The sequence below is a fragment of the Salminus brasiliensis genome, chromosome 4, assembly GCF_030463535.1.
Source record: "Salminus brasiliensis chromosome 4, fSalBra1.hap2, whole genome shotgun sequence".
Classification (NCBI taxonomy): domain Eukaryota; kingdom Metazoa; phylum Chordata; class Actinopteri; order Characiformes; family Bryconidae; genus Salminus; species Salminus brasiliensis.
In genome coordinates, this window is record NC_132881.1 from 2,381,806 (window position 1) to 2,409,459 (window position 27,654).

A 27,654-nucleotide genomic window follows, 5' to 3' on the forward strand; every position below is an offset into this window, starting at 1 on the left:
TCTCAAGTTATAGCTTTTTTCTTTAAAAATTGGCTCAATTTATTATGCTATTCTTTTCAACTTTTGCCACAGTATTTCAAATTATGACATATTTTCTTAATTTAATCTTTCTATAAATGTTTACTTGGTGTTTAAAATAATGACCTAATATGTCAACTAGATTCCCGTCAAATAAAATAACATTTCAGTAAGGAAATTGTTCAAAATAATTATTTAAAAAGTATTTAATATAGTAATTTTTTTGGTGTCGTACAATTAGAGAAATACATAATTCCTTATTTCACGATCAGTCAGTATTTTCCCGACACCTGCTGGAAACGGGCGTCCACGTGTGACTGACAGGAGAGAAGAGGAAACAACGTGAAACTGTGAAAGAATGCGTTTCGGTGTTGGAAACAGTCTGTGTGTGTGTGTGTGTGTGTGTGTGTGTGTGTGTGTGTGTGTGTGTGTGTTAAAAATGGCAGCAGTGAGCTCTCCATAGGGCCGCTGGGAGTGGAGTGTTTGTGTGTGAAGGCGTTTAGAGTTTATGGGCTGTAAAAGAAGAGAAAGCACTATAAGCGTAATCTCTCTGCCGGCTCGTCGTCTGTGTGATGCCTTACTCTGAAGTGTTTCTGCTCAGTTTTCCACATCTGTATCAACTCAGGCTGAATAATGAGTGTGTGTGAGTGTGTGTGTGTGTGCACTTCCATTTACAGTGAAAATAGTTCTGAAACAATGCGACAGAAGCAGGTTCTGTACAGTCTGATTTCATTAGGTTCCAGCGTGCTGAAAGTTAAGCGCCCAATGGTTCTGTTTCCTTAGATTGTGCTGCCACTTATTTTCCTAACGTGGAGAAGTGGGCGAGCCACAGGGGATGTGAATAAGGAAATTTCCTCTCTTTATTCTGTAGGCACTGAAACAGAGCGGGACGGCTGAAGGGCTGAGTCAGAGAGCCAGATTAGATGTGAAACGTCACCCACTTTCAGAGAGAGAGAGAGGTAAAGAACACAAATTGCATTCATTTAGACCGCGAGTGGCGATAACAGTCCTAATTACAGTCACACACCAAATATCTCCCGTTTATCAGGCTTAATCACCTAATGTGTGTGTGATATGAGCAGTGGGTCACTCTGTGACTGAGAGAGTTTGAGCCGAGGGGATTTTCTGATGCGGACATGCCACTCACTCAAACATTCCCACGCTCTTTTATCAGTGCTGATAATGTTCCTCCAGTCGTAAAGAGGAGAAAGATACGAGAGCGAGGGAGTCAGGAGAACCCGTATTTCTGACCTTTTTCTCTCTCCCCTCTCTCGGCCACTCCGAACAGTTTCCAAATGCAGTTTCAGTCAAGAAAGTCTCCACCTGTGCCTTAAGTCCAGCTGTTTTATCTGTAATTAACACATTATGTAGCATTTTTATCTTAAAATAGCAGCTTCACAATCATCGAGTTGCTCCATTAACTGTAACAGGAAGAATAGCATTGCTGTTTTTGCTGCTCCAGGCCCGGCCCAGCAACTGCGCTATGTAACTCTGGTGAAGCAAGCAGGATAACACTCGTTAGAACTGTGTAACGCTGCGTAACCCGAGTCAGGCTAGTGTCAAATTCTGTAGTATTACTCTGCCGCCACAGCCCACATGTTTCCCCACCTTAAGCAGAGACTGCTTCTGGCTCTCTCGGCTTGTCCAGAAAAGCATGTGTAAAGAGAGTCCTTTAGTGGTGCCTCGTTAAAAATTTCAGTAGAGCACTGTACCACCGTGAGTTCCGACTTGTGTCCTGATAATATTCACGCGTACCCTAGTAACAACCACCAGCCCATAAAAATACCTGTAGTTTAACTCTCCAGTTAATGAGTGGCAGCCGCAGCGTCTCCACGTTCTCCAGGCCAGTCAGCGTCTGCAGAGCTCTGTTTCCAGAGGAAGCTGATGTTCTACCAAAAACGGCATGGTTAAACAGCCATGTTTAATCAAACCATGGATAAACCAGTAGAGGTGGAAACCAGAGAGCTGTATGACCCTTCCTCAGTTTAACTACAGCAGTGCTCCCAGCTGTTTGTTGTTGTTGTTTTTTTGCTTGCTTGTTTGTTTATTGTCTGAAAATATGAACAATGTTTAAAACAGTGGTGTAAAATTGCAAGAATACCCTCAAGGTCATGATGTCCTTTGAGATATTGGCATTGGTGTGCTTATCTACTTGGCCTTCAGCGTAACTCCAGTGCCAGTATCTCACAGTACAGCACACCTTTTCATGTATTGCTGTGTAAATATTAATTAAGTGCATAATACAGTGTTCTGATTGGTGGTTTGAATGACAGTGGATCTTAATACATGTAGGAATTACAAACTGAGGTATTCTTAAAGAGGAATTCCACCAATTCTTCAAAATTTCGACATCATTAAATGGTTAAGACGTAAACAAAGCGCAGTGCCTTCTTGTTTCCACAGTTTCTAAGCTGAAATCACCAAAGCTGGTATACGTAGTGATGCTTACCTAACGTAACGCTACACCCATTTGTTTTTCTCCACTCTTTCATCCTTCCTTTCTTCACCCCTCAGTCATCTAGACATCAACTGAATTTTCAGGCCGTAGCTTGCAAACATGCTGAAAAGATGAAACTGTTGAGCAAAAGCATAAGTGCATAACGTCTTGCATAACGGCACTTCGTCCTGATAACACTTTCCCAATCTCCTTTCTTTCATCCCACCACCATTCCCTTTGAGGGAAACCCATTGAGCTTCCCCTTTCATGTTCTTGAAAGTTGTCAAGCTAGACAGCTTAAATGTTCTAAGGTCACGCGTTTTTTCTAATACATGCTGGCAGATGCTTACAAAATCTCCTTTCCAGCATCATTCGGCATCACTGCACCTTCGTCTGGAGGAAGGACGTGCAGCGGCTCTGCTCTGCAAAGTCTTCAGATTAAGGAGCATCAGTAGAGGGCGCAAACAGATAGACGTCCCTCCCAAAATCTGCCCTGTTAGACTTCTCATTTATGGCTGTTCCTACATGGGGAAAATATGGGAAACAAAAAATACAACTAAACAGCTGGCATTGTAGTTTTATCAGTCATCACACCATATATCCAGTGAAACGTCTATTACATTTAAATAACGTTATGTGTAATATGACTTCTTATAACTGCAGATTTTTTTCACTACAGCCAATTATTACACTGTGAACAGATCTTTAATGTGAGTCTTAAATGCTAAACTACGTTATCTAGCTGCCTATTTCACTGCTGGCTCTTTTCCCCACCCATACGCCGCTAAACCCCAGTCATTCAGGGCTCGGTCTCAAATCGCCCCCTGCCACCTATGTAGTGCGTTATGTGAGTCTGTTTTTACACTTTACAAAGCGCATTATATGTCTAGAAGAACTCCGGTAATATTCAGCTATAGTGATCACTATTTAGTAGGACACTTTAGTGGACCATTTGGGTGTGGGAACCCTAGTTTAATGACGTTTGAGGTGATCTATGTAGGGAGTAGAGATTCATTTGAGATTGAGCCGAAGTGTCCGTCGAGCCGATTAGGTTGAATTAAATAAAATCAAATAATTGTTTTTATATATTGTTTTTATATAAACGTAAATGTTTAATAATATTTTTAAATATTTATGTACTTATTTAATTATTTAGCCTAATTTCATCAGTCCTCGCGCGCAGCCAGCACTAACGGTTTTCCAACGGCAGCATCAGTCCAGAAGGTTCTCCGTGGTGGAGGTAGGCTAAACTAGCTAGCACTAGCTAACTTTTGGTAGCTAATTTTTGCTAATATTTTGGTAATTTTTAACGTATTGTTTGCCTAACTGTCGTTTAGATTCACAAATTAGACACTTTTTCACTTTTACTAGCTAGCTAACTATTAACTGCGCTGAACTTCAATATGGCTGCGTCTCAAATGGCTCGATGCTCCCTAGCAAGCTACCTAGTGCGCCAGGTTTTCAACTACGGCTTCGCCCCCAAAGTAGTGCACCAAACGTGAAACAGAGAGTCGCACAACCTGTAGTTTAACACGCCTAGCTTTTCTCTACACACATAATGCGCTAGGGGCTGTTATTTGAAGACTTATTTTATTTGAAGATTTTCCGACTTTCCCTAAAAGTAGGGACTGATTTGAGACGCAGCCTACGTTAGCGATCTAGCCCTCTCAGCTGAACTGAACGCTTTCTGCTGCAGTTCTGTAGAAGCTTGAGTGTAATTTTTTTTATTTACTTATTTCTGAGGTATCTTTGAGTCATTTGGGGTCATTATTTCCTCCTAAAATATAAATAAAATGTATATTTGACTATTTAACTAACGTTACTGTACGCGGCTCTGGTCGGGATCTGACCTGCCTTCTGTCTACTACTGAGGAAAATCCAGCGCGGGAATCAAGGGGGCGGTATCCATATGGACCCGTCACCGCCCACCGTGGAGTGCCGACCAATGGGAGCGCAGGTTGTGTGGCCTAGGCCACGCCCTCGCCTACTTTCGGCGGTTGCAGGGAGCCGCTGAACTTGTGCTCCTCAGAAAGCAGACGGAGGGGGAGTGGATGAGTGGGGACGGAGCTGCATGAGGATAACGGGAATAAATTGGGGATTTTATGATGGATAACCGTGTTTTATTCCCCGTGAAGCTCCCTTAACCTGACCGGAGTCATGAGGAGCTACCTGGGCAGCTGCTTCTCAATAGCTTGCCTGATTTTGTCATTTTGGACTGAGGTGAGCGGCTAAGTTTGCTAACATTTGTGCGCCTTTCCTTCACAAAAGTTGTTCGTAAACGCGAAAATTCGTGTTTTTACTCACTTTTAGTAGCTTTTTTAATTTCACCCAGCTCATTTTTACCAATTTATTGAATTTTATTTTTCTCAAATTCCACCCTTAATGAAATTTACCTCGTCTCCCTCAAACCATGTGATCTTTAAAAGTTGCTCGGGGTTAAAAGGTGCACGCGCGCCGGGTTAGCGCATTACCAGCCCTTAAAATGTGCAAGTCTTTAAAAGTCTTTCACTGAAACGTTGGTGTTGCACACTGCAGCTTAAATGCACTTTATTTATTACATGTCAGCTAGCTAACTAGCTATATTATAAAGATCGTGCATCATTGCAAGCCCGTGTTGCACAGTTCTAACTAGATAGTGTCGAAATCTGCAGTGTATCCGCCTGTCTCGTGCGTTATGCCATGCTTAAATGCTTAATATTACCTGTGCATGAGCCCATGTGCATGAGGTAGCTATAATAAGAGTCTGTGCGTTAGTATCAGCATGCATTCTCAAGTGTGCATGAGTTTTAGATGCTTAATTAGTAACCTGGCTAACCTAATTAGCTAATATATTCATAATCATTGTTTTTGCACTTCAAGCAGATGCTAGCTAAGCTCTATTTCGTTGCCTTGTGTTTGCACCGAGCAGTGACAATAAAGTAAGATTTGTAATAAAGGATTAGCTGTCTAATCTAATATTATTGGCTTTAACGTCGATGCAATCCACCCTCCTGCAACAGCTCTGCAAAGTCTGGCTTGCACAGCCGCTCTACAGCCCTGCGCTAACGTGCACATCCCTCTATTAGCATTAGTGTGAGGTAGGCGCGCTCTTGCCCCGGTGGCGGGTCTCAGGCAGCTCGTGCATCGCTCTCACCCCAGATGAGTGACGGCGTATTCCCCCGATACCTGCACGCGCCTCCATCCCCACTTCACCTCTCTCTAAGGGGGCTGCTGTTGTTGATTTTGTCGTTTTGTTTTCCTGGCAGGTGTGCCGGTCATCCGGCTATCTTGAGCTCCGCTTGGCGCGCGTGGAGAACAGCGACGGGCGGCTCGCGAGCGGCCGCTGCTGCGGAGGAGAGGGCGTGTGCGCGTGCCGCACGTATTTCCGCGCGTGCGTCAAGGAGTATCAGGTGGAGGTGAGCCTTGGGGGCCCCTGCATCTACGGCAACGGGGGCAGCGGCGTGCTCGGGGGCAACTCCTTTCAACTGGACAACAACCGGGATAAACACAGCGAGACCGGAACCGGAACCGTGCTCATCCCGTTTGATTTCGCCTGGCCGGTGAGTACTGATGAGAGGAGACCATGTCTCAGTTCGGGCACTGTGCCCACTGTGTGTGTGTGTGTGTGTGTGTGTGTGTGTGTGTATATATATATATATATATATATATGTATTTTTTTGATAAAAATACACTGTGTTCTTATTATACACTATTCTTAGGCTGTATGTTCTGCACTGTATTTTTGGATTATACACTATTATAGTCTACGTTCTTACAGAATGTAATTAGTGTTATTCTTATACATTATGCTGTAGATTTTGAGATTATACAGCACATTCTAATACAATACATTATGCTCTATATCATGCACAGTGCAATGTATGTTTACACTCTGCACCAAATTCATACACTATACACACTTTTACGCTATACACTCTGCACCAAATTCTTACACTATACACACGTTTACGCTATACACTCTGCACCAAATTCTTACACTATACACACTTTTACGCTATACACTCTGCACCAAATTCTTACACTATACACACTTTTACACTATACACTCTGCACCAAATTCTTACACTATACACACTTTTACACTATACACTCTGTACCAAATTCTTACACTATACACACTTTTACGCTATACACTCTGTACCAAATTCTTACACTATACACACTTTTACACTATACACTCTGCACCAAATTCTTACACTATACACACGTTTACTCTATACACTCTGCACCAAATTCATACACTATACACACGTTTACGCTATACACTCTGCACCAAATTCTTACACTATACACACTTTTATACTATACACTCTGCACCAAATTCTTACACTATACACACTTTTACGCTATACACTCTGCACCAAATTCATACACTATACACACTTTTACACTATACACTCTGCACCAAATTCTTACACTATACACACTTTTATGCTATACACTCTGCACCAAATTCTTACACTATACACACGTTTACGCTATACACTCTGCACCAAATTCTTACACTATACACACGTTTACGCTATACACTCTGCACCAAATTCTTACACTATACACACGTTTACGCTATACACTCTGCACCAAATTCTTACACTATACACACTTTTACACTATACACTCTACACCAAACCCTTACACTATACACACTGCACCAAACCCTTACGCTATACCCTCTACACCAAACCCTTACGCTATACACTTTGCACCAAACCCTTACGCTATACAGTCTGCACCAAATTCTTAGGCTGTACACTCTGTACCAAATTCCTACCCTATACACACTGCAACAAACTCTTACACTATGCACAAAACCGTCACGCTGTACACTGTAGATAACATTTTGCACTATACACTGTTCATTATATTCATACACTGTGGACTACACATTGTGCATTATATGCTAATACTTTACATTGTGCAGTATATGCTAATACTATATGCTGCACACTGTGTTCTTATATTATGCACTCTGCCCCAAATTCATACACTATACATTGTGCACTTAAAGCTTATACTATACACTGTGCATTACATTCTTACAGTATTCCCTATATATACTAGCATTATATACCAAGCTGTGTTATTAGACTGTACACTACATGCTTTTTCCTTACACTCTACACTATGCATTATATACTATCTATGTCCCATATTCTTACACTATATTTTTACAGCATACACTAAGCAACAGGTTTTTAGACCAAACACTAAACATTTATCTTTTACACTGTGTTCTTAAACTGTACTCTATAATAAACATGAAACAAGAGTTTCATTTAAAACTGATAGTTACAGTTCAGTACTCGGTGCGTCTAGTGCAGTTTGCTTTTAAACCAGAGGGGGCGACAGAGTCTTAAACACAATGACTAAAAGAGGAAACATTTAAGAAGCAGCTTTTAAAGTACAATAATGAATGTCCCTAATGTAGCAGCTAGCAGCTTACAGTCATTTACGCTGTGGCCTTTAAGGTGACTCGTGGCTGTTTGTGAGTTTTAGTTACACTTATATTTGCAGATCTTAAAAAAGATTGCATTGCAAAAGATATGAATCCAGTGATGATTCTCAGTTCAGTTTTCAGTCTTAATAGCTGTTAACAACCTGTTAGAGATGGCACAGTGTCACACTACTTCCCCCTGTACCCTATTTCTTTTACTCTAGTACCCTGCAGGAAAACACACAGCTAACAACAAGCTAAATACCAGCCTTTTCCTATTCTCTATTCTCTACACTCTGTAATTCACTGTATCATACAAACATGCAATTTAAACACTCTACAGTATGTTGTAGAATTTAGCATTTGTAATCTTTGAGGTCATACTAGTAGATTAGATAGAGATTAATCACTTTTAATGCCCATGGTGACTTCAGTGCTGGTGGGTTGCAGTGTGGTGTGCCGACAGGACTGCAGTATGTGTTCCAGGCATTAGCTTAGCATGAGGAGGATGGTGTTATCTTAGTTTAGTATAAGGTGTTTCATTTGATGTCCGCAGCAGCTGTTAAGAGCAGGGTTGTTACAATAGCACAGTTAGAGTTTTCACCTAGAAACACTCTTAAAAACGTGTGTCCTTAAAAAGGGTCGAAGAACCATGTTTGTAGTAGAGATGTGTGAGTGTGTAGAAGCAAAATATTCTTTACTTTACTATTACAAACATGTTTTTATGGAACCCAAAATGGTTCTGCTATTGTTTCGCTCAAAGAACCAGCATGGTGCTCGATCTGCCTTTAATAAAGACTTATTTTTGATAATTTCATTTCTTTTAATGTCAGTACAGAACCCTTCATATCTAAACTCAAATGTCTCTGAAGCTGTTTAAGCTGATTGTATGATTATATAGCATAACTCTACTCAGATAATTTATTATAAGTACCTTAAGTATAAGGTATAGAATTGTTTACCAATATTTCAGCACGTCAGAGACCGAATACAGAAGCTGAATACAGATTTTGTGGTGCCAATCAAGCTTGCAACGTTTTTTCAAAGCACCATAAATATACAAGCCATGCATGAGCAGCTTATGTCAGCGTGGAAGCTCCACACATATCTGTGATGGTACAGTGTTGAAAGCGGAGGTGCGTTTTGCAGTGTAAGCAGGACGACAGTCATGGTTTACATAAGAGAGTGAGACTAGACCTGGCATGCTCAGAGAGCGATATGAGATATGGGACAAGGAGAGAGAGAAAGAAAGAAAGAAAGAAAGAAAGAGAGGGAGACGGGGGGGCGAGGGAGTTGCCTGTGTGATCGCATTTCAGATTGATGCATTGTGATCGAATAACCAGGACAGATTGTAAGATTAGAGACATTCCTTTTGTTGAAACAAGGAAACTGACAGAGTTTTTCATTAATGGACGTCTGTCTGTTGGTGTGTTTCTCAGGAAAAAGTGACTCACGCTGTATGAGCGTGCTGGATTTAGTCCACCAATGGTGATTATAGGCTTAGCTGGTCAAGGCCAAAAGCTTGTTTCAGGTGTGTTGATGACTTTTTGCTTTTCATGGTAAGAATGATTGATGATTGATGATTGGAATGTCCTCAGCTCGGGTTTTCTGGCAGGCAGTGAACACATGCAGTAATGTTTCATGACTCAGCACGCAGAAGATTGCATGTAAGCCTTCTTTTTTATTTCTTTCTTTCTCTCCCTGCCTACCAGTAATAGGACAGAAGCTGATATAACACTCTTACAACTCATTAATCAGTGTGTTATATAAACCACATGGCTCTGATGGTGACTCCGGGTCGATTGATTTGGAAAAGGGTTACTAAATACACATAATTGTACAGAAATTACACAGAAAAATCCTATAAAAATATAAAGCGACTAAATCACAGGTACACTGGCCAGTCATGTTAGAATAAAGGCCAAATTGCAGTGTGAGGTCTGACAACAGAATTCTAATTTTACACATTTAGTTTGCTCTGGTGCTTGTTTGGAGTGACTTTTGCTGATGCATGGTGCTCTCGTCTCATTATTAAACACAGCGATGCTCTCCTAATCGTGCTTCTCGTATAAGACGTTTTTTATACATAGGCAGCATCAATGACGTCACATTGGAGTTCCCTGCTCTGGCACGGTTAGCGATCACACGAGATGTGTACCATGCAGTTGAACCAGCGCTCGGGCACGGAGTGGAGCAATCACACCAGTTGAACAAACCCAGTCCAGAAGTGGGCACTTTTTTTGTGTGCAAAAGTCATGACAACATAGGCCAAACATGCACAGACAACACAGGAGAGAAGAACAGTAGTCACACTTAAGGCAGGAAGGTATGTCCAAATACAACATTACAGCATTTGATGTAAAATTATAAAATACTGGCTGGCAGCAAAATCAGCTACTTACTCCATTATTTATGGAGTTACTATGTACTGGTTGTTGGGCAGTGGTGGCTCAGCGGTTAGAGCGCCGGGATTTCGATAACAGGGTTGTGGGTTCGATTCCCGGGCTTGGCAAGCTGCCACTGTTGGGCCCTTGAGCAAGGCCCTTTACCCTCTCTGCTCCCCGGGCGCTGGAGTTGTCTGCCCACCACTCTGGGTGTGTGTATGTACTCACTGCCCCTAACACATGTGTGTGTGTGAGTGTGTGTTCACTACCAGATGGGTTAAATGCAGAGGACACATTTCGCTGTACAGTGTACAGTGACAAATACGTGCACCTTTGCAGGCTCTCTGTGATTGGTCTGAATCAAATGCACCTCTGATATACTTAGGAAATATGAGTAATCTGAATAATTTATCATAATATATTGTCATATTGCCTGGCTCTAAGGGATCTATAGACGTTTAAAGATGAGTTGCTAAACACCACACAACATAATGCTAGGTTCTCTGAAATTTCCACAGAATTGAATCAGCACCTGTGAACTGGTCTGAACAAAAACTGAATGTTAATGCGCTTCAGAAAACTGAAATTTACAGCAGGGCTGCTGTCCAGAAACCTCTTGTTTCAAAGACCGGTGCACAGATGCGAAAAAGATGTTCTCCACCCACTGTAACTATAAAATATGGTGGAGCTTCTAAGTGGTATGGAGTGCATGGTCAGCCAGGGAACATGAGGCTTTTTACAGGATAAGATGGACCTCATCATGTTGTCCTCATATTTTTGGTTCTACAGCACCATGTTACACACTGAACACACATAAGCCCACATAAACCGAGATGACCCCAGAATCCCAGTTAATTAGTTGCAAACATCATTGCTATCAAAAAAATATCGACTAGACTGCACCATATTTGGACAGTCAAGGAACTGGACTGCAGAACGCACCAGTTTCTCATTGCGTGAAGATCAGGACATTAGTAATAGTGTACTGAACTCAAAGTACTGAAGCTGTTTTGAGGACTGAGTAGCCATGCTCCTTATACCGACTTGATGAAAAATGTTAGGATTTTCAGAGTTTAAGATCTTCTGGCCTGAGGATTAAACCCCCAGTCTGCCACAAGATGGATGGTGGTACTATCTACACCAACTGTTGTTTTTTAACCTAGTCTCTGTCTGCCACATGTGAAGCATTCAATCTTAACAGAAAGAAAAGGGCTTTGTTACAATAGCAGAATCCATTTCAGTGCTGGGTAAAGCCATTTAATCACGCACAGATTTATTTAAATACTCAAATGGTTCTTTGAATTTTCTATGTTTGTAATAATTTATTCTTCTATATAGAATGATTAAAGTATTGTCCTGATATTTGACCATATACTACACATGCTTCAGACTCATAGAATCTGCCCAACACATCAATATTCTATTAAAAAGTGCACATTATTGTTGAGAGAGGTAGACTGATATGATCTTTGAGAAACTTCTCTGGTGGTGTCAATCAAAATGTCAATAAACCCATTTTTGCTGGAACAGAAGCACCAGAACCTTGAGAATTTGTCTTGAGAGCTTGCAGACAGACCACACAACATGATGACTTTGTTTCACACATGACGGCAATATTTCTACGTCATTACATCAAGCGAATTAAAAAGAAATCTACCAGGGCTGCCATTGTCTATTGTGTCTCGCCAATGTGGGTGCGCCTGAGGAAGAGGGGCACCGTTTAGGAAAACGGTGTTTATGGAAATGGAGAAGCATGCTGTGTGTGACGTCTTGTTGATGCAAGATCTTTGATATGGTAGAATCCCACCCTTAGATTGTATATAAAGCACTAGCCCTTTTATGGCCAGTATAGTTCTTTTATGACTTTTTTACTTCTTTGACATAAAGCGAATGTACTGACACACTGAACTGAACCTACAGTTACATTTGCAATCCCTAAAATGAGACCACAGCTACAGAAGATGTAGGAGACTTAAGAATGGTTGTGAAGGTTTGATAGATTTGACTTTTCATATTGTATCATTATATCTAATGACTGTCTTAATAGTGTTGGAATATTCTGTGCTACAGTGAAAATGCTTCTTGAGTGCATGGTTTTAGGAATATGAACATTCCCCACAACCATTTGATGCCCTCAAAGCACTCACAGGTGTGCAACATGTGTGGCGAAGCTAAAGATAATGGACCGGCTGGGACTGGCCTGATAAGCAGGAAAAATAGTCAAGCGTAAGGATCTGAGCAACTTTGATAAGAACCAACTGTGATGTTCTAGACGACTGGGTCAGAACATTTTCCAAAACATCTGGCAGGTCTTGTTGGGTGTTCCTGGTGTTTAGTGGTCAGTACCTACCAAAAGTGTTCCAAGGAAGAACAGCTGGTGAACCGGCAACGGGGTCATGTGCACCCAAAGCTTACTGATGCTCATGGAGGTCCCACTTCCCAACTTACAGGACTTAAAAGATCTGCTGCTAACGTTAGTCTTGGTGCCGGATACCACAGGACACTTTTATAGGTCAGAGCTGTTGTGGCACAATACTCAATATTCGGCAGGGGGTTGTAATCTTATTGCTGTTCGATTTATGTCTTTTTCTCCTGGTTGTACTTAATTGTACTGCATGGTGACTCTGTTACCATGATCTTCCTAGAAGACAGAAATGCTGCAGAGACCAAAAACAAAAAAAAGACTTATGAGCATGTAGAATTTATGGTGTGATGACATCACATTGATCTCTGCAGTGGCGCTCTAAGAAGCTCTGGAGCAACAAAGGGAAAATGCCTCTCATTGTTTTTCTTTTATTACTGTTTACCCAGTTCCCTACCCGGTGTTACTTGCCAATTCCTCACCACTGACTAAGTGTCCCCTGAGGATTGATAGCTACCAATCTGGGGTGGGAGGCACGACACGTTCTTCCTCCTCAACTCAAATAAGCCATATAGTGCTAATGTTTTTGAAGACAAGGCTGACCTCTCAGTTCTGTATAGCTAAATCCATCGCAAATCACCGGGTTTAAAGAAGAGGATCCTTACTGCTTCATACTATCAAGATGTAATTATATTGTTGAGTAGATCTTAGACAGTTTTCTTTACTTCTTTGTAATTAATTCTGAGATACAGAAAATATGTTGGCCTGAATAGTCTTTGTCTGAATATATGATATTTTAAACCATTGATTCAGAGTTTGATTCATGATATTTTCAGGGACTAAAAGGGACTGGACACCCAAAGATACATTTTGCTGAACAAACCTAGGAACAAATACTTCTAGGCATTGCAAGTTTGCATCTTGCACTTGATTTAGGACAACAATTGAGGCCACTCTTTTTTACATGCTGTCTGCCAGACACAATGACAATTCCTGAAGGGAGTTTATTAAGCAAATCTGAGATGGTCACTCAGGAGGCCTCACATAGTTTGTCCCAAATACGTGGCCTGTCATTGCTCTGTATGAACAGGCTGAGAGAAATTAATGCGCCCTTGCCAGTTGTGGTCTCTTGGACTCTGGGTCATGTATGGCTGCGGCATTGCTGAGATTCATTCTGGGGTCTCTGTGACGGGGCACAACCGTCTTAGCCAGTTGTGCCAATTAAGAGCCTGTGGAAAAAATGGCTCTTAAATAGACAGAGCAGAGTTCTTTGTGGCTTACGGAGTTTTAATGCATGCATGTTTGGAATAGCTGTAGATACTAAAGCCATTGTTGAGAAGAAAAGTCAGATCACATACCCTGTAACTCAAATCGAGCACTTGTGTGTTCGCAGCGCAGGTATGTACTGTGTGTTCACTGTTAATTACCGGAAAGTGGACTAGAACTAGGCTGCCTGCCTTGGCAAAAGGACTGGAACTAAAAGAGGACGCTTCAGCTTAGTATTTTAGATGTTGAATATGTTAACTTATGTTAAATACGTTTAGTATTTTTGTGCAGTGTTATTGCAGTATGTGGCTATGGATGTCAAAGGTTCTTGCTTCTAATGCAGTGCTATTTAGTGATGGCCGGTGCCACGTAGCAATTAGTTGTTTTTCTTTTTTTAGACTTACAAACCAAAGCCAAGAAGTTTGGTAATTGGTAATTGATCACAGGGTTATTGGTTCAACCCTGGTCTACTAGACTGCCACTATTGGGCTCCTCTTAACCTTAGATAAACCTACCACCTATGAGGCAGTGTTGGCTTAGGAATTAGAGGGCTGAGCTATTGTTCACAGGGTTGTTGGTTCGATACTCAGGTCCACTAATCTGCCACTGTTTGATTTTAGGTCAGTGCACATAAAACACTCTCTGTAAGCTGGAATAGTTGTGTTGTACTGAATAAGTATAAAGACAATAAAGGTGCTTAACTTAATAGAGTGTAGAGTATTCAAAGATCCACACTCTATATAATGATTTGTTATGTAGGAATAGGAGTTCATATTTGCCCAAATAAGGCACAGGTATAGTTGAGGATGCACCTTTGTAGCTGTTGTGAGCAAATATCTATATTGAATGCCAATACTTTAACATAAAAAATGTAGTAATTGGAAATAAATCCATGTTGATCGTTATTACAGAGAAATGTGGCTTTACTGGAAAATCAATAAAATGCAGGTATTTTAGTGTGGTAGATCAGTGCCGCAGACACATCCTGCTCTAATTGGCTTTAATAATATAGATCTTTAAATATCAGCTTCTAATATTTGACCGAATCTAAACATCTCTCTGATGAAGCTTTTTTTTTTTAATCTGCCAATCAGGCAGTTCTGATATTAAGCACCTCTGCAAAAGTTAGTTTTCACTATTGAGGAAACTTGAATGAATCAGATGTTGCAGGGCACAATTGGAATGAGCACTTAGGTATACGTAGGTACCGCAGCCCTCTGTCATGTAAACATGAATTAGACAAACAAAGACTTCTCAAAGATAAAAACAGCCTCTCCTGACTCTTCTCTTTCCAGTAATTCCTGAGGTTATTTTGAACCTTTTCCTGTTCCCTTTCCCCCTCGCGCCTCTCTTGGTTTGAATGGTAGATGAGATTTGGCTCTCGTGTTTTTTCTCTCTGGCCTCAAAAGTTGAGCTCTCTGCTCTGCACAGCCACAACTGGAACAAATAGCGGTGTACAAACATCTGATGTTTAAGAAAAGTAGTGATTAAGCAGATTTTGTTGGGAGTTGGGAGCAAAGCTATTCTTGTGATCCGTTTTTGTACTCAGTGGAAGCGTATTTGGTCTCAAACTTGGCTGAGAAATAAAGAATGTGAGTGTGAAAGCCTGATATTAAAGTGAAGAAGTGACCCTGTGAAGAAAAGGCACTATATTCTTCTTTAGTTATCGTTGTTATTATTATCGTATCAGAACCTCCTAGTCAAACCCCCAATGAGCAGCCAAAGAACAAGACACACAAGGAGGACCCATCCTTCTCTGATTATAAATATATGAACTATTTATAAATTATCAATAAATGTCACAGAACCAAGACCATGTTCTGTAATATAATACCTACTATAATCATAGTAGAGATGGTGAGAGTAATGAGATTAATGATGGTTAATGGTGGTAATAGGGAAATAATAACAGTGGCAGTTAGTTTCATGTCCATGTAAATGTTAACATTAGTCATAAGGCAGAGAGCAGTGGCAGGAGGGTAGGCATCTAATCTGACACGGGTGACAGGGGAGCTTGGTGGTCAGTCTGGTGGGTGGCTGTCTTCCAACAGGTCGGGCCGGATATGTGGGCAGTCATTAACTCTAAGAAGGTAAAGAGATCTGATTGGATTTATGGAGAACAGAGTGTGGCTGATGAATCTGGCAGGTCTGACTATAACAGCCTAATTAAAAGGAGAGAGCCAGAGGGTAACAGAGCCACGAGAGCACCCTGAAACACCAGGAAACACTGACCAATAGAAGTGGCCCAAAATGAATTACTGTACCTGTAAACATTACCTTTCTAATATAGTTTGTAGTTTTGGAGATATGTCTGCTTGAAAATCTTTATAGTCAGAGAGTTTCCGCTCTCGCTCTGTAAATAAGTAATAAGCATAACTTCATTTTTTTTTGCTTTGATGATCATTTTCGCTTTCTGTGAAAGTGAATGTGGATGAGAGATTTTTGCTAAAGGCAAAGGTGTGCATTTTTAACATGTGCGTGCATGCTTGTTGTGTGGGTATCCGTGCCCATTTCACATAAGCACATCTGTGTGAAATCTCCGTCTGTTCTGTTACTAGACTCATGGTTCGGTCGGTGTTGCATCAGTGCTGTAGGCCGCTAATTGCGTCCACTGTCTGGGGCGCAGTTGAAATGCTGTCTGAAGAGTGGACTGGTTCACAGCAGGGTAGGGCAGGGAAAAAGACCTAACGGCATACTGTGTGTCCAATCATACAACTTTCAGCCTAAAACATTTGGAGAATAGATAGTGGAGCAGCAACATTAGCAGTAGCACACGACTGAAAGTTAGATGAAAGAACGTCTTTAAGTGACTGATTTATTGTTTTCTAGCAGATGCTAAGATTTCTTTTGCTAGACGCTACAACCAGCAACATGACAACCCATTTGTTTTCACTAGTGAATGGACAATTCCATTCGTTTACACTTACTGGAATGGACCGTAGTGGATAGCTCCGATACCACTGCTCCACATACTTGTGTACATAACTATATGGTTGCAAGAAAAGTTATTGAGCTCTTTGGAACTAACTGGGTTTCTGCATTGATTACTAATAACAAATGTGATCTGATAGTTCTGATTGATAACATCTAGGTGGTCTTGAGCAAACCTGAGATGGGCCACAACAGCGGACAACAGCGGCTTTCCTTCCATGAGTGTATAAATTCGGACCTCATAATTGGGTAAACTACAGCGGTATCAATTTCATGCGGTGATATCGTTCACTCCTAGTGTGTTAACGGAGTGCTGCAGGATTCCTCTGAGTGTGTATGACTGTGTAGCACGTTTAGACTTGCTTTTCTTAGGAACATTAGCTAGATGGCTGATCATAGACGACCCCCCCCTCGTTTTTGCGTGTTTAATGTTGTAGAGGGGCATAAAGTGGACATGTTCCACATGTAAAGCAGCAGGGATGGTGGCTAATTTATTCATTGAATAGCTGGTTTACGTGTGTGTGTGTGTATGCGTTTACACATGTGCTTGTATTTGTGAGCATATGTTGGCGTGTCTGTATGTGTAGGGTGTCTCATTTCTCTCCCACTAATGAAAACTAACCCCCCCCAGTAGACACGTTGCTGGTGTCTTGTATCCCAGTAAAGGTTAGGCGCTGCTTCAGCCGAGTGCTGATTCAATGACCGCTCCAGCGGAGCTCCAGACCACACGCCGGCTGAAGTGCTAAGCGTTTTAGAGAAATTGAGTAACTGGACCATTTTCCTTTGCTGGAAGCTCTTTCCTCTTGGTTTGATTTACCGTAAACAAGGTATGCAGTATAGGTGTGTGTAAATCTTTCACTTCACAACAGTTTGGTTCCAGTTTTGTCTTGGTATCCCCTGCCAGGCTCCGCCCCTTAAAGTCTCCACCCTCTGTCTTTCCCGGGGCTGTGTCACTACTGATGGATTTTGTCTGTGTTCATGTCAATCGTGATGAATATTGTGTATCATGAAAATGTCTTAAAATATGTAATACAATATTTTTACCATATCGCCCAGCCCTAGTTCACATCCTTCACAACACTTTCACAATGCTTTAACGCTTTATTAAAGGATGCATTTATTGAGTGTTTAAGTTGTTGTTTGATCTATAAATAGTAAGCATGCTCAGATATGTTTACCACCCTGTTATTTAGCCTCAGAATAAAACATGCTTGTGAGAAATACAGTTAGGAGCTCTGCTTTTATTCACTGGTTTACTTCACTGCCACAGATGATCAGTAGCCACATAGAATATCATAGCTTAGCTTAGCCTAACAAATACTTTTTTTATTTTTTGGTAATCATTCCTGAGTTATGTGTTGGTAGTGTTGCTGTCTTCGCTAGCTGAATAGATTGTAGCCAGTCAGGTGGAATAGCTTATAACTATGCTTCCCACCTCCCTCGCACCCGTTCGGCCCTTGTTAGCCTAGCGTTAGCTTTAGCTGCGTTTCTGGCTTCTTCGCTAGTTCTGCTTCGCAAAAGCTCATGTAGGTTAACCAATACTTTTGTCCATATAGTGTACATGCAGCTTGATACCAAATACAATAGGCATAGCAAGTGCAATTCTGAATGAGCTGCATGCACCCCTGAGTAACAAACATAGAAGTGAAATGTGTAGATGGATTTATTTCTCAGGGCAAATGGTGGGAAATCATGTGTTTGCAAGACAAACTCCAAGAGTGGCTGCTGGCATATGATTCAGATAGCGGGTGGGAATTGATGATGACTAATGATTGGGGGGGGGGCAAGTGGGCAGAATTCGCTCCTGGGAAAAAAAGAAGGGCTTTTACGTTTCATGCAGTTTATAAATGCAAGAGTGACACAGAAACTATTAAAATAAAAACTGTTAAAATAACGATTATAATTATGATGTTGGCCTCATACTTGTCCTTACACACACATGTGCTGTCTCAGTCTCTCCCTGGCATACACACACACACATGCGCACACACACCCACCCTTGTCTTTTACCACTGTTCATCTGGTTTATTATGAGCTAATAAGTCACCACAGCGTGGGAACCAGGTTATTCACATATTCACACTGTTATGACACACATACAAACACGCACAAGTTTGTACACACATTCACACACCTTCTGGCCCATGCACTCACTTACACGCTCATCCTCACTCTCACAGTCTCTGTCACGCACAGATACACACATTCACCGACTGACAAACATTACTCCCTGCAAACAAGTGAACCCAAGCTACTAAATGCAAACACTGCCAGTCACTGTTCCGCTTATGTGGTGACTTTTTTTTTTTTTTGCATGTTTTCATTGCAAAGTCTGATAATCCCACTCACTTAATAAGAAGCTATAGCCCACAAATCAGTACTGATCAGTGTGCTAAAATGTCTGCTGAAAATGTTCTGTGTAGATCGTCTGGGAAGTCGTGTAGGAACCCCTGATCTTCTGCCAGTTTTATCTTTCTTGCTAACCAAATTACTATTATTAAATGGAAACTCCACCTCTTATTTTCCTTTATTAATCTTAGCATAATTGATAGGCTGAATGTAAACACAGTCGTTCAGAGTGGGTTTGGTGTGAAACACTCCGTTCTAGAGAAACATAGCCCATCAAGTTTAATGAGTCATGATTTCACAATAGTTTGGCCTATAAGACATACTAGTACATTTTTTTTTAACCCAATAAAAAAAAAAAAAAGGTTACCCAATTTTAAATGGCTGAGCAAATTAACCAGTTAATCACATGCAAGAGTGAGGACAAGCTCATGCCTCCTCTGATGTAAAGTCAGCCTCCGCCTCTTTTCGGACTGCTGCCGATGCAGCATCGCAAGGCAGCCAACGCACTTGGAGGCAAGCAGCGGATCCCCAGCTTTGACACATCCTCGAACAGACGCCTGTGCCGACCAGGATTACAATGGGAGTGATGAGGGGAGATCTACCCATCCAGAGAGAACACAGCCAATTGTGCTCTCTCTGGCTCCAGCTGCTGATGGCGAAGCATCCTCAGGCCGTAGGGTCAGCATCTTAGTCTGCTCAGCCACCCGGAGCCCCTGGCCTAAAACATACTTACAACACATAAATAGATACATAATTAATATTTATGGTGGAGAGATGTCATAAAACAAAATATTCTTCTCCAAAATATGTAATTGGTCAGATTTGCCACTATTGTACCATCACCAGTATTAGGGCTGCACAATATACCATTTCAGCATGGTCATCGCAGTCTGGGCCTGTGCAGTAGCGACATCGCAGGACGTGCGAGGTTATGTAAGACAAATTGAATTACATGTTGCAACATTTTAGTGTTTTGATGCAAAAGGAAAATCTGGACTGCTCTCATTTTACATAAGAATCTTGAATGACGGAGGACATTATTCATATCATGTTGGTGAAATTAGGTAAAATCACAGTGGATATATAGCAGAAAAGAAAGTATTGCAATGTCAGTTTTTTTCTGTTTTTTATGTTTATTGTGTAGATCTCTGGTTTCCATCACCACCACTGTTAAGAAATCAGAGTGTAAAGAATAAGAGATTTATGTCTGCTGATCCATTTTATGATTGAGTTAAGCAGAAGAGCATGTTATTTCAATCAATAGCTTTGATGTATATTACGTATATGTTTGTGAGTGGAGCATGGATGGATCAATTTTGAGGTGGTGTGTATTTTGTCTGTGTGTGTACTGACCTTTTTTTTTTCTCTCCCCCTAGAGGGCATTCACTCTGATTGTGGAGGCGTGGGACAACAGCACAATCAGTGATGACAGTAAGTAGCATATTTAATTAAAAGTTTTAGCCTAGTGAAGAACAGCGTTACAAATATAATGTCTTGTTTTGGTTTAAGGGCCCTTGTGTCAACACAATGTCATTACCTTCAGAAAACCTAATGTCATGGTGGTGTAGTTGCACAGGGTTTTTTCGCTTAACAAATAACACGCCTCGATTCACAGTTTGGACCTTGCAACAGGACAACATAACAATACTCCTGAATCCACTACAGTTCCGGCGGCACCGTGCAAATCCAAACTTTATTTGCTAATGTCTTATAGCTCGAGGTTTCCAGGTAAAACTTGCAAAACTTGTGAAATTTAGATGACGTGATAGACCTGTTGCTAATATTGTAAACTACAGGGAGCACTTCGGGCCTTGGTGATGAAGGATAGTCTCTACTTTGTGCTTAGTAACACACTGATTTACTGAGTAGTGTTCTCCTCCAAGAGTTAAAGCAGAACTATATTAGAAATAAGTAGATTTTTTTTATCTGGTTTAAACAGAGCATACACTATGTGTCCAAATGTTTGTGGACACTTTTTCTAATGAATGCATTCAGCCACTTTAAGTTTCACCCATTTCTGACACAGATGTGCAAATGCGCACACACATGGCTTGTCTAATCTGTGAAGAGAAGTATTGCCAATACAATAGGAATATTGGCACCATGCTGCCTAATGCCAGGCGTGGGCTAGAGGGGTACAAAGCCCCCCAGAATTGAGCAGTGGAAGAAACTGTGTTCTCTGGACTGATGGATGGTGGTGCTCCATCCAATACGTTTGGGATGATGAGTTGGGGAGGGGACCATCATTCAACATCCTGACCTCACTAACGCTCTTGTCGCTGATTGCAATCAAATCCTCACAGCAGTGCTCCTTTAAAATCTAGTGGAAAGCTTTTTTCCATGGATAGTTGAGACAGTTACTCCAACAAAGGCAGGAGAAACTCTTTTTAATACCCAGGAGAAACAGTGAATAAGATGGTGTCCCAATACTTTTGTCCATATAGTGTAAATTGTACTGATAAACTGCTATTGTTTAATTATTATTTATTATTTGAGATTATTTAATAAAGCAGATGTGTAGATCAGAAGGAATGTTCTAGCTCCAAATAGCGCAACTATACACCTGCTTGCAGCGCTTGTTCTCACATGGGCTTTCAATAAAAGTTTCAGTAGTGTGAATTTACAGTAGATTTGGAGGTTAGTTAGGGCTGATGTTAAAATTCTGTTAAAAACATGGTGCAAGGCTCTGTTTGGATTGGAGGTGTTCTTGTAATAGTTGCCCTTTTCTCCATTTTTAGATTTTCCTCTCCCTGTAGATACAATGACCGTCTCTTTTCTGAAGCCTTGGTGTGATGTCTTTGGAGAGTGTGGCTCTGTGGGTTGTTGTTGTGATTACAGGTAGCTTGATGTTGTGTGTTTTCTGGGTCGAGGTCAAGCCAGCTGTATCCTGTTTTCCCCAAATCCTGCGGTGCTTTTGCTCTGTTACGTATTCTACTCCAGCAGGAAATGAGGTTAATTGAGGAATTCGGTCTATGCGAATGATGTCGTTGGCTCTACACTTGGGATATGTGTGTTGGGTTTTTCGTACCTTTTGCTTGGCTGAAAATAAGACCACACCTTGAGGCTCAGGTGGGATTAGGTTAAGATTGACCTTATCGTAGGTGAGTGTGTGTGTGGTTAATGTGTGCTCATTAAGAACACTGTAATTTTGTAGGGTGATATTAATTGATAATTGATCATTTACCTTGTTTAATTGGTTTAGTTTCCCTCACTCTGGTTTTTGTATTTTAATACTTTTTTAGTATTTCAGTATTTTAATATTTAATTATATTTTAGTATTTTTATCATTCTGTCGTTTAAAGATCCTGGGAGCCTACATCTTTTCCTTCTAATTAAGCTAATCTGGCTTGTGTAAACGTACAAAATGTGGTTTATGAATGTCTTCCCTAATTCTAACAAAAGTATGAACACAATGCAAAGCAGTAGCATCTAAACAAACCGAACCCAGAGTTGAGCACAAGCACGGGCATGGGCAACGCCATGCCACCCACACGTGCCTGCCTTATCACGAGTGAGTCTCCGTGCAGACCTGCCCACATTTCTGTGCTTTAACTTCTTCTGTCTGACGCTTTAGTTTGGCTAAGACTGTGGGGCTGTGTCCCAAACCACACACTACCACACCATTACACAGTGGTTCAACACCAATAGAACTGCGCTCATTAGTGTATTTGCCTTAGTAAAGTTAAGTCTTCTTTAAACAAGTTAGCACATGTTAGCATGTACATTATCAGAATTGTGGATTAGTACTGATATCAAGATGACTTTGTTTAATAAGATCCAGTGGGTAAAGTATTATTTATTTATAAAGTATTATTTATTTATTATTTATTTGCATGGATCAAGCAGGACCTGCAGACAAACCCACCTCATGCATCACCTTTTTCTCCTTTTGGTTTGTTTACTCGGTCTGGACCTAAGAAATCAAACGAGAGAATAACTTCGAAAGTATGACCTTGAAAACGTAGTTGCTGTAACAGTGCCTGTTTTTTTTTTTTAAGTGTTATTAAAAGAATGAAAATGCATATATGAAAATGAAGCTACAAGAGCATTGAATTGAATTCATTGGTTTTATGATGTGACCTTTACATATATCTGCATATTCAGCCTACAGTGGCTCAACCCCTCCCATTCACCCTGTAATCATAAGAAGTGTTGAAGAAGCTCTGATCTCCCTGGTTTCTCCCTGATTTAGTCATTTCCAGTTCCGACCCAGTGGCTAGGACTCCCCATGACACGATGCAACCATTTGCTTCCTTTGAGACACTACTGCTTACACTACTGCTAACGCAGCTCCATTGGACAGCTGAACATGCTTGTAGAAGTATGCTAACTGCCAGTTTGCATAGAGCTAACAGACGTCCAACCTGGCTAGCATCGTGCTATGTGATGTCACCGGCGATAAAACAAATACAGGCTTTTACACTGATCTAAGTTAACCCATCAGTTAGAAGCACCTTTATTACATTCGTATATTCGTGTATTCTTGGTTCAGGATTGAGTTCCCCTCAGAACGCTAAAGTAGTGCCCTTAATAGGCAGCAAGGGGATCCAGCCTGAAGCTTTTTTTTTGAGGGACTATGTTAAACTCCTTGGAGAGATTGTGTGTGTGGTGTGTGTCTCTGTCTATCTATATAAAGCCATGAGAGCATCGCCTTGTTAAGCCATTAATTACTGTCGGCTGCTCGTTATTTTCCACTGATGTGTGTATGCTCATTACTCCACAGACAGCTGCAATGCTACTGCATGCCACACACACACACACACACACACACACACACACACACACACACACACACACACAAACACCAACATGCACGCTAAAATACTTGCCCACAGCCCAGTGTGTGTCGGTACACACATCGTCTACTTCATTATCGGCCAATGAGGCTCTGACATGAGCTAGTTACCTCGTTAAATGCAGAAATGAGCACGTTCCACTGGAGCTGTCTGCTGTCTGCAGCGGTTAATGTGGAGTGAGCTGTAGCTCTTAGAGCTGTGTATTGCAAGCCCAGTGTAATCTTTTATTAGTCTGTGGAAAGGAAACATTGTGCAAGAGTAGTTTTAGAGTTTTTAAGATTCATTTTAAAGGCTAGAGAGCACTCAGCAAGAGGGTATGAAGAAATCTTAATGTTGAAAGTGTGTAAAAGCGTGGACTACAGTATGTGGGCCAAAAACTTAATTAAGGAAAGTTAGTTCACTCTGTGCAGTCTTAGCCACACCCCCGGGCGGTTAGCTCCTGCAATATCAGAGCAGTCTCCTCTGTTTAAATAAGAAGAGACCTGCAAACATGTCGTTACTGTCACACAAAAACCTTGTCTTTTTGAACATGATCACTGCTGTAGAAATCTACTATGACTTCTTCGAAAAGAAAAAGATGCGTGACGAGTGGTCTTGTAGCAGTGAGGGACCCCACCCAATGCAGCACGTACACCAGTCGGGGTTGGGGGGGGTTGCAGACGTTTTTCCAGCTTTTCACCTTTCACTTTGCTACCAAATTTAGACGTAGAGGAAAGTCGATTCTTAGACATCTTTTTAATCACCTGTTTTTGCTGGATGAGAAAGCTGCTTTACGTAGCTTCAGGTCCGAGACCCAGGTAAGCCAGTCAGCAAGCTTGTTGGTGTAGAGTAGCAGGCTTGCCTGACTTGGGAATTGAACCCTAGTCTGCCATGTGGAAGGCTGTGTTGTTACCTACTGTGCTACACCATCCTCACATCACACAGTGTTGTTGATATCGAAGAGATATTTTAGCAAATCGATCAAAATATATAGTCACAGTTTCAGTAAGTCAACGTCTCTCTTCATTTTCTGTTTAATACACCCTTTGCTTGTTTTGCTGATCCCCTCTCTAATTCCAGCTAGAAATTGATTATTACATATTCCGCAAATATCTCACAATTACTACTCGTCTGGGTGGCAGCTTTTTAAGCCGCCTGCAGTTGTTTTCGTCTGTTACCATTTACAGTTACATTAACAGCATTTAGCTGATGCTCTTATCCAGAGCGACTTACGAGGTAACTCGTATTACAGAGGTGGGCCAATGCAGTGTTAGGAGTCTTGCCCAAAGTGGGCCGGTCTCCCACATGGTGTAATAGCTCTCTGGCAGGTAGTAGTGTTGCACCACCCAACCACACATCAGCTCTCACGATCCTGTGTTTATGTCTCAGTGTACAGAATGTGACAGGAGTGTGGTTTGTCCAGCGGTTTGAGGCGAATGCATTTAAATAAAAGAAAGCTTCACTGAGACACTTTGTGTAGCTTAAGAATAGATTAAAGTGTAAATAGCAACAGTGCGCTGAGCTCGAGCTTGTCTTCGTCAGTTGAGCTGCTAAGTGTCTACAGCTGGGAAGCAAAATGGCTGATTAGCCAATCTGGCCACTTTAGGCTTGTACTTTAATAGATGCATTCAATGAACAGAGAAGGGACTGTTAGATTGTTAATCATGTTGTTTGTATGGTGATTAGTAGCCAGCTAAAGGGTCCTGATTGTGACAGGCAAACTGCACATTTAGGCTCATTCACATTTATATAGATTGGCACCACATTTGTGTTTCTGTAGGGAAACATCTAATGATTGGAATTGGATGAGACGTTATTGCCTATTATATTATATATTGTTTTTATTTTTTGACATGAAAAAAACAGAAAAGGCTCAGACTAGAGCAGTACTTAATGTTAACAAAGGTAAATGTGATGTATATGTTACCCATACAACTAATTGTTAGGATAAATAAATATAATGTGTAGCAAAAGGACATCATAACAGAAAGTCATAGCACCTGGTAAAGCAGATCCTGCAGATCTCTGTGGGCAGGTGGAGTGTTAATTACATTTCAGACTATTAACCAGCTCTTGACCTGCGTACTCGCTTGATTATGACGACTCCCATGTGTGTGTCTGCTGGATTACCTGGACTGAAAATGAACAGGACGTGTGGTTCCATTTGTATAATATATTTGTAACTGTATTTATATATTGATAATAATAATAGTAATAATAATAAGAATTTGTGTATCCCATATATATATATATATATATATATATATATATATATATATATATATATATATATATATATTCAAGACTGGATTGTGTCCTAAAAGGATGTATACACACACACACACACACACACACAAAGTACTACACTTTCAAAAATACACTCGTGTGTAAGTGCGGCCACTCTCCCCAGTAACAGTCTGTAATTGTCTCCTTCAGTGTAGAGAGGGAGAATGATTGGTCTGTATTTTTATAACTAATTGCTGGAAGTGAATTAGGCGATGAGTGCTGCTGCTTCTTTTTCTTTTTTTCTTTTTTTCTTTTTTGTTCAAGTAGAGGGTGAGGGAGAGAGGGAGGAAAATGGGGGATGACACATTTTGATATGAACCACAGTGTTAACTTCTTTTTTTAAGGCAGAAATTAGGACAGTATGTCAAAGCATTTTGTTCCATTTCTCAAATCCCATCTCCATGTATGGAAAAGGCTGAAGGGTGTGGGGCCTGATGGAGTATTCAGGGAGCAAATCTGGAGGGGAGGGGTTTTTAGAGCACCTTGGCTAACGGTCAAACAGCCCGCGCCCCTTCGGAAGGGTATCGGAGCTCGTTCCCCTGCAGTTTTTAAGAGGTTCAGCTGTTTTGGCAGATTTAATAGAGTGGGTCGTATCTTTCTTTAAAGGAACGCTTTGACCAGAAATGGTCACATTGCTAATGCAAATAACGTCCTATTAACAGCTGGGTGTACTAGATTTCACTCTGCAAGGGTCTGTATGTGGGCCCACTTTTCAGTTCTTCACTGCAGTAGTTCTTCACTGCACTGTTTGTAGTGGGTATTTTAGAATTGATGGCTCTCATTAAAAAAGAGATATTACGAGTAATAGCTGCATAATTAACTCCTGTGCAAGTGTCTAAGTGTTGTGTACAGAAATGTGGGTCATGTTGACCTCACTGTGCTTTTATAAGCTTTAGGTAGATTAAATGGACCATGCAGAGCTTCACAACTGGTTTGTTTGTTTCTTGGAGTCTTTCACTGAATGCCCCACCTGAACATGGCTGTGGCTTTAAATAGGGTCACAGTGTCCTAGCTGGAGAGAGAGAGAGAACAAGGGAGTGGCAAAAGAAGAGTGAGTGTGTAAGAGGAGGAGAGAGAGCGAACAGGAGGACCAATGTGAGAAAGAGTGCTTGAGTGTGAGTGTTTAAGTGCCAGAGATGAAACCTGTGACTAATCCCTCAGAAATCACAATCTCCTACACTTCTTTAACAGTTAGTTAGACTAGCAGCACATGATGTAAAGTGAATGTTAATGTTATGCATTATCTAACTGTATAATCAACTGTAAGTATATATAAAGAATCCCACAATTTAAATCTAATAAACAGCAAAAGCATGACAAATTGAAGTGATACTATAAGAGCAGGGCGAGCCATCACTCCAGCATTGAAAGGGGTTTTGGTTGTCAGATTTGGCTTGGAAAGTCACATGGCT

The 27,654-nt window shown here is 41.1% G+C and overlaps 1 protein-coding gene and 1 long non-coding RNA gene across 3 annotated transcripts in view; one reads left to right on the forward strand and one right to left on the reverse strand.

The window, feature by feature from the left end:
* Positions 1–4,502: 4,502 nt before the first annotated feature.
* Positions 4,503–27,654, forward strand: part of jag2a (jagged canonical Notch ligand 2a) — a 46,751-nt gene continuing 23,599 nt past the window's right edge. For both annotated transcript variants that reach the window (XM_072677317.1, XM_072677318.1), the window contains exons 1-3: positions 4,503–4,675; positions 5,701–5,994; positions 20,558–20,612. In XM_072677317.1, the coding sequence (XP_072533418.1) occupies positions 4,613–4,675; positions 5,701–5,994; positions 20,558–20,612 (412 nt within the window). In that variant the 5' untranslated portion in view covers positions 4,503–4,612. The remainder of the gene's footprint in view (positions 4,676–5,700; positions 5,995–20,557; positions 20,613–27,654) is intronic.
* On the reverse strand, positions 18,059–24,163 carry LOC140554385 (uncharacterized). The gene is made up of 3 exons (XR_011979607.1): positions 24,088–24,163; positions 23,047–23,094; positions 18,059–19,909 (listed from the first exon to the last, which is right to left on the reverse strand). It is a non-coding gene; the product is annotated as an uncharacterized lncRNA (long non-coding RNA).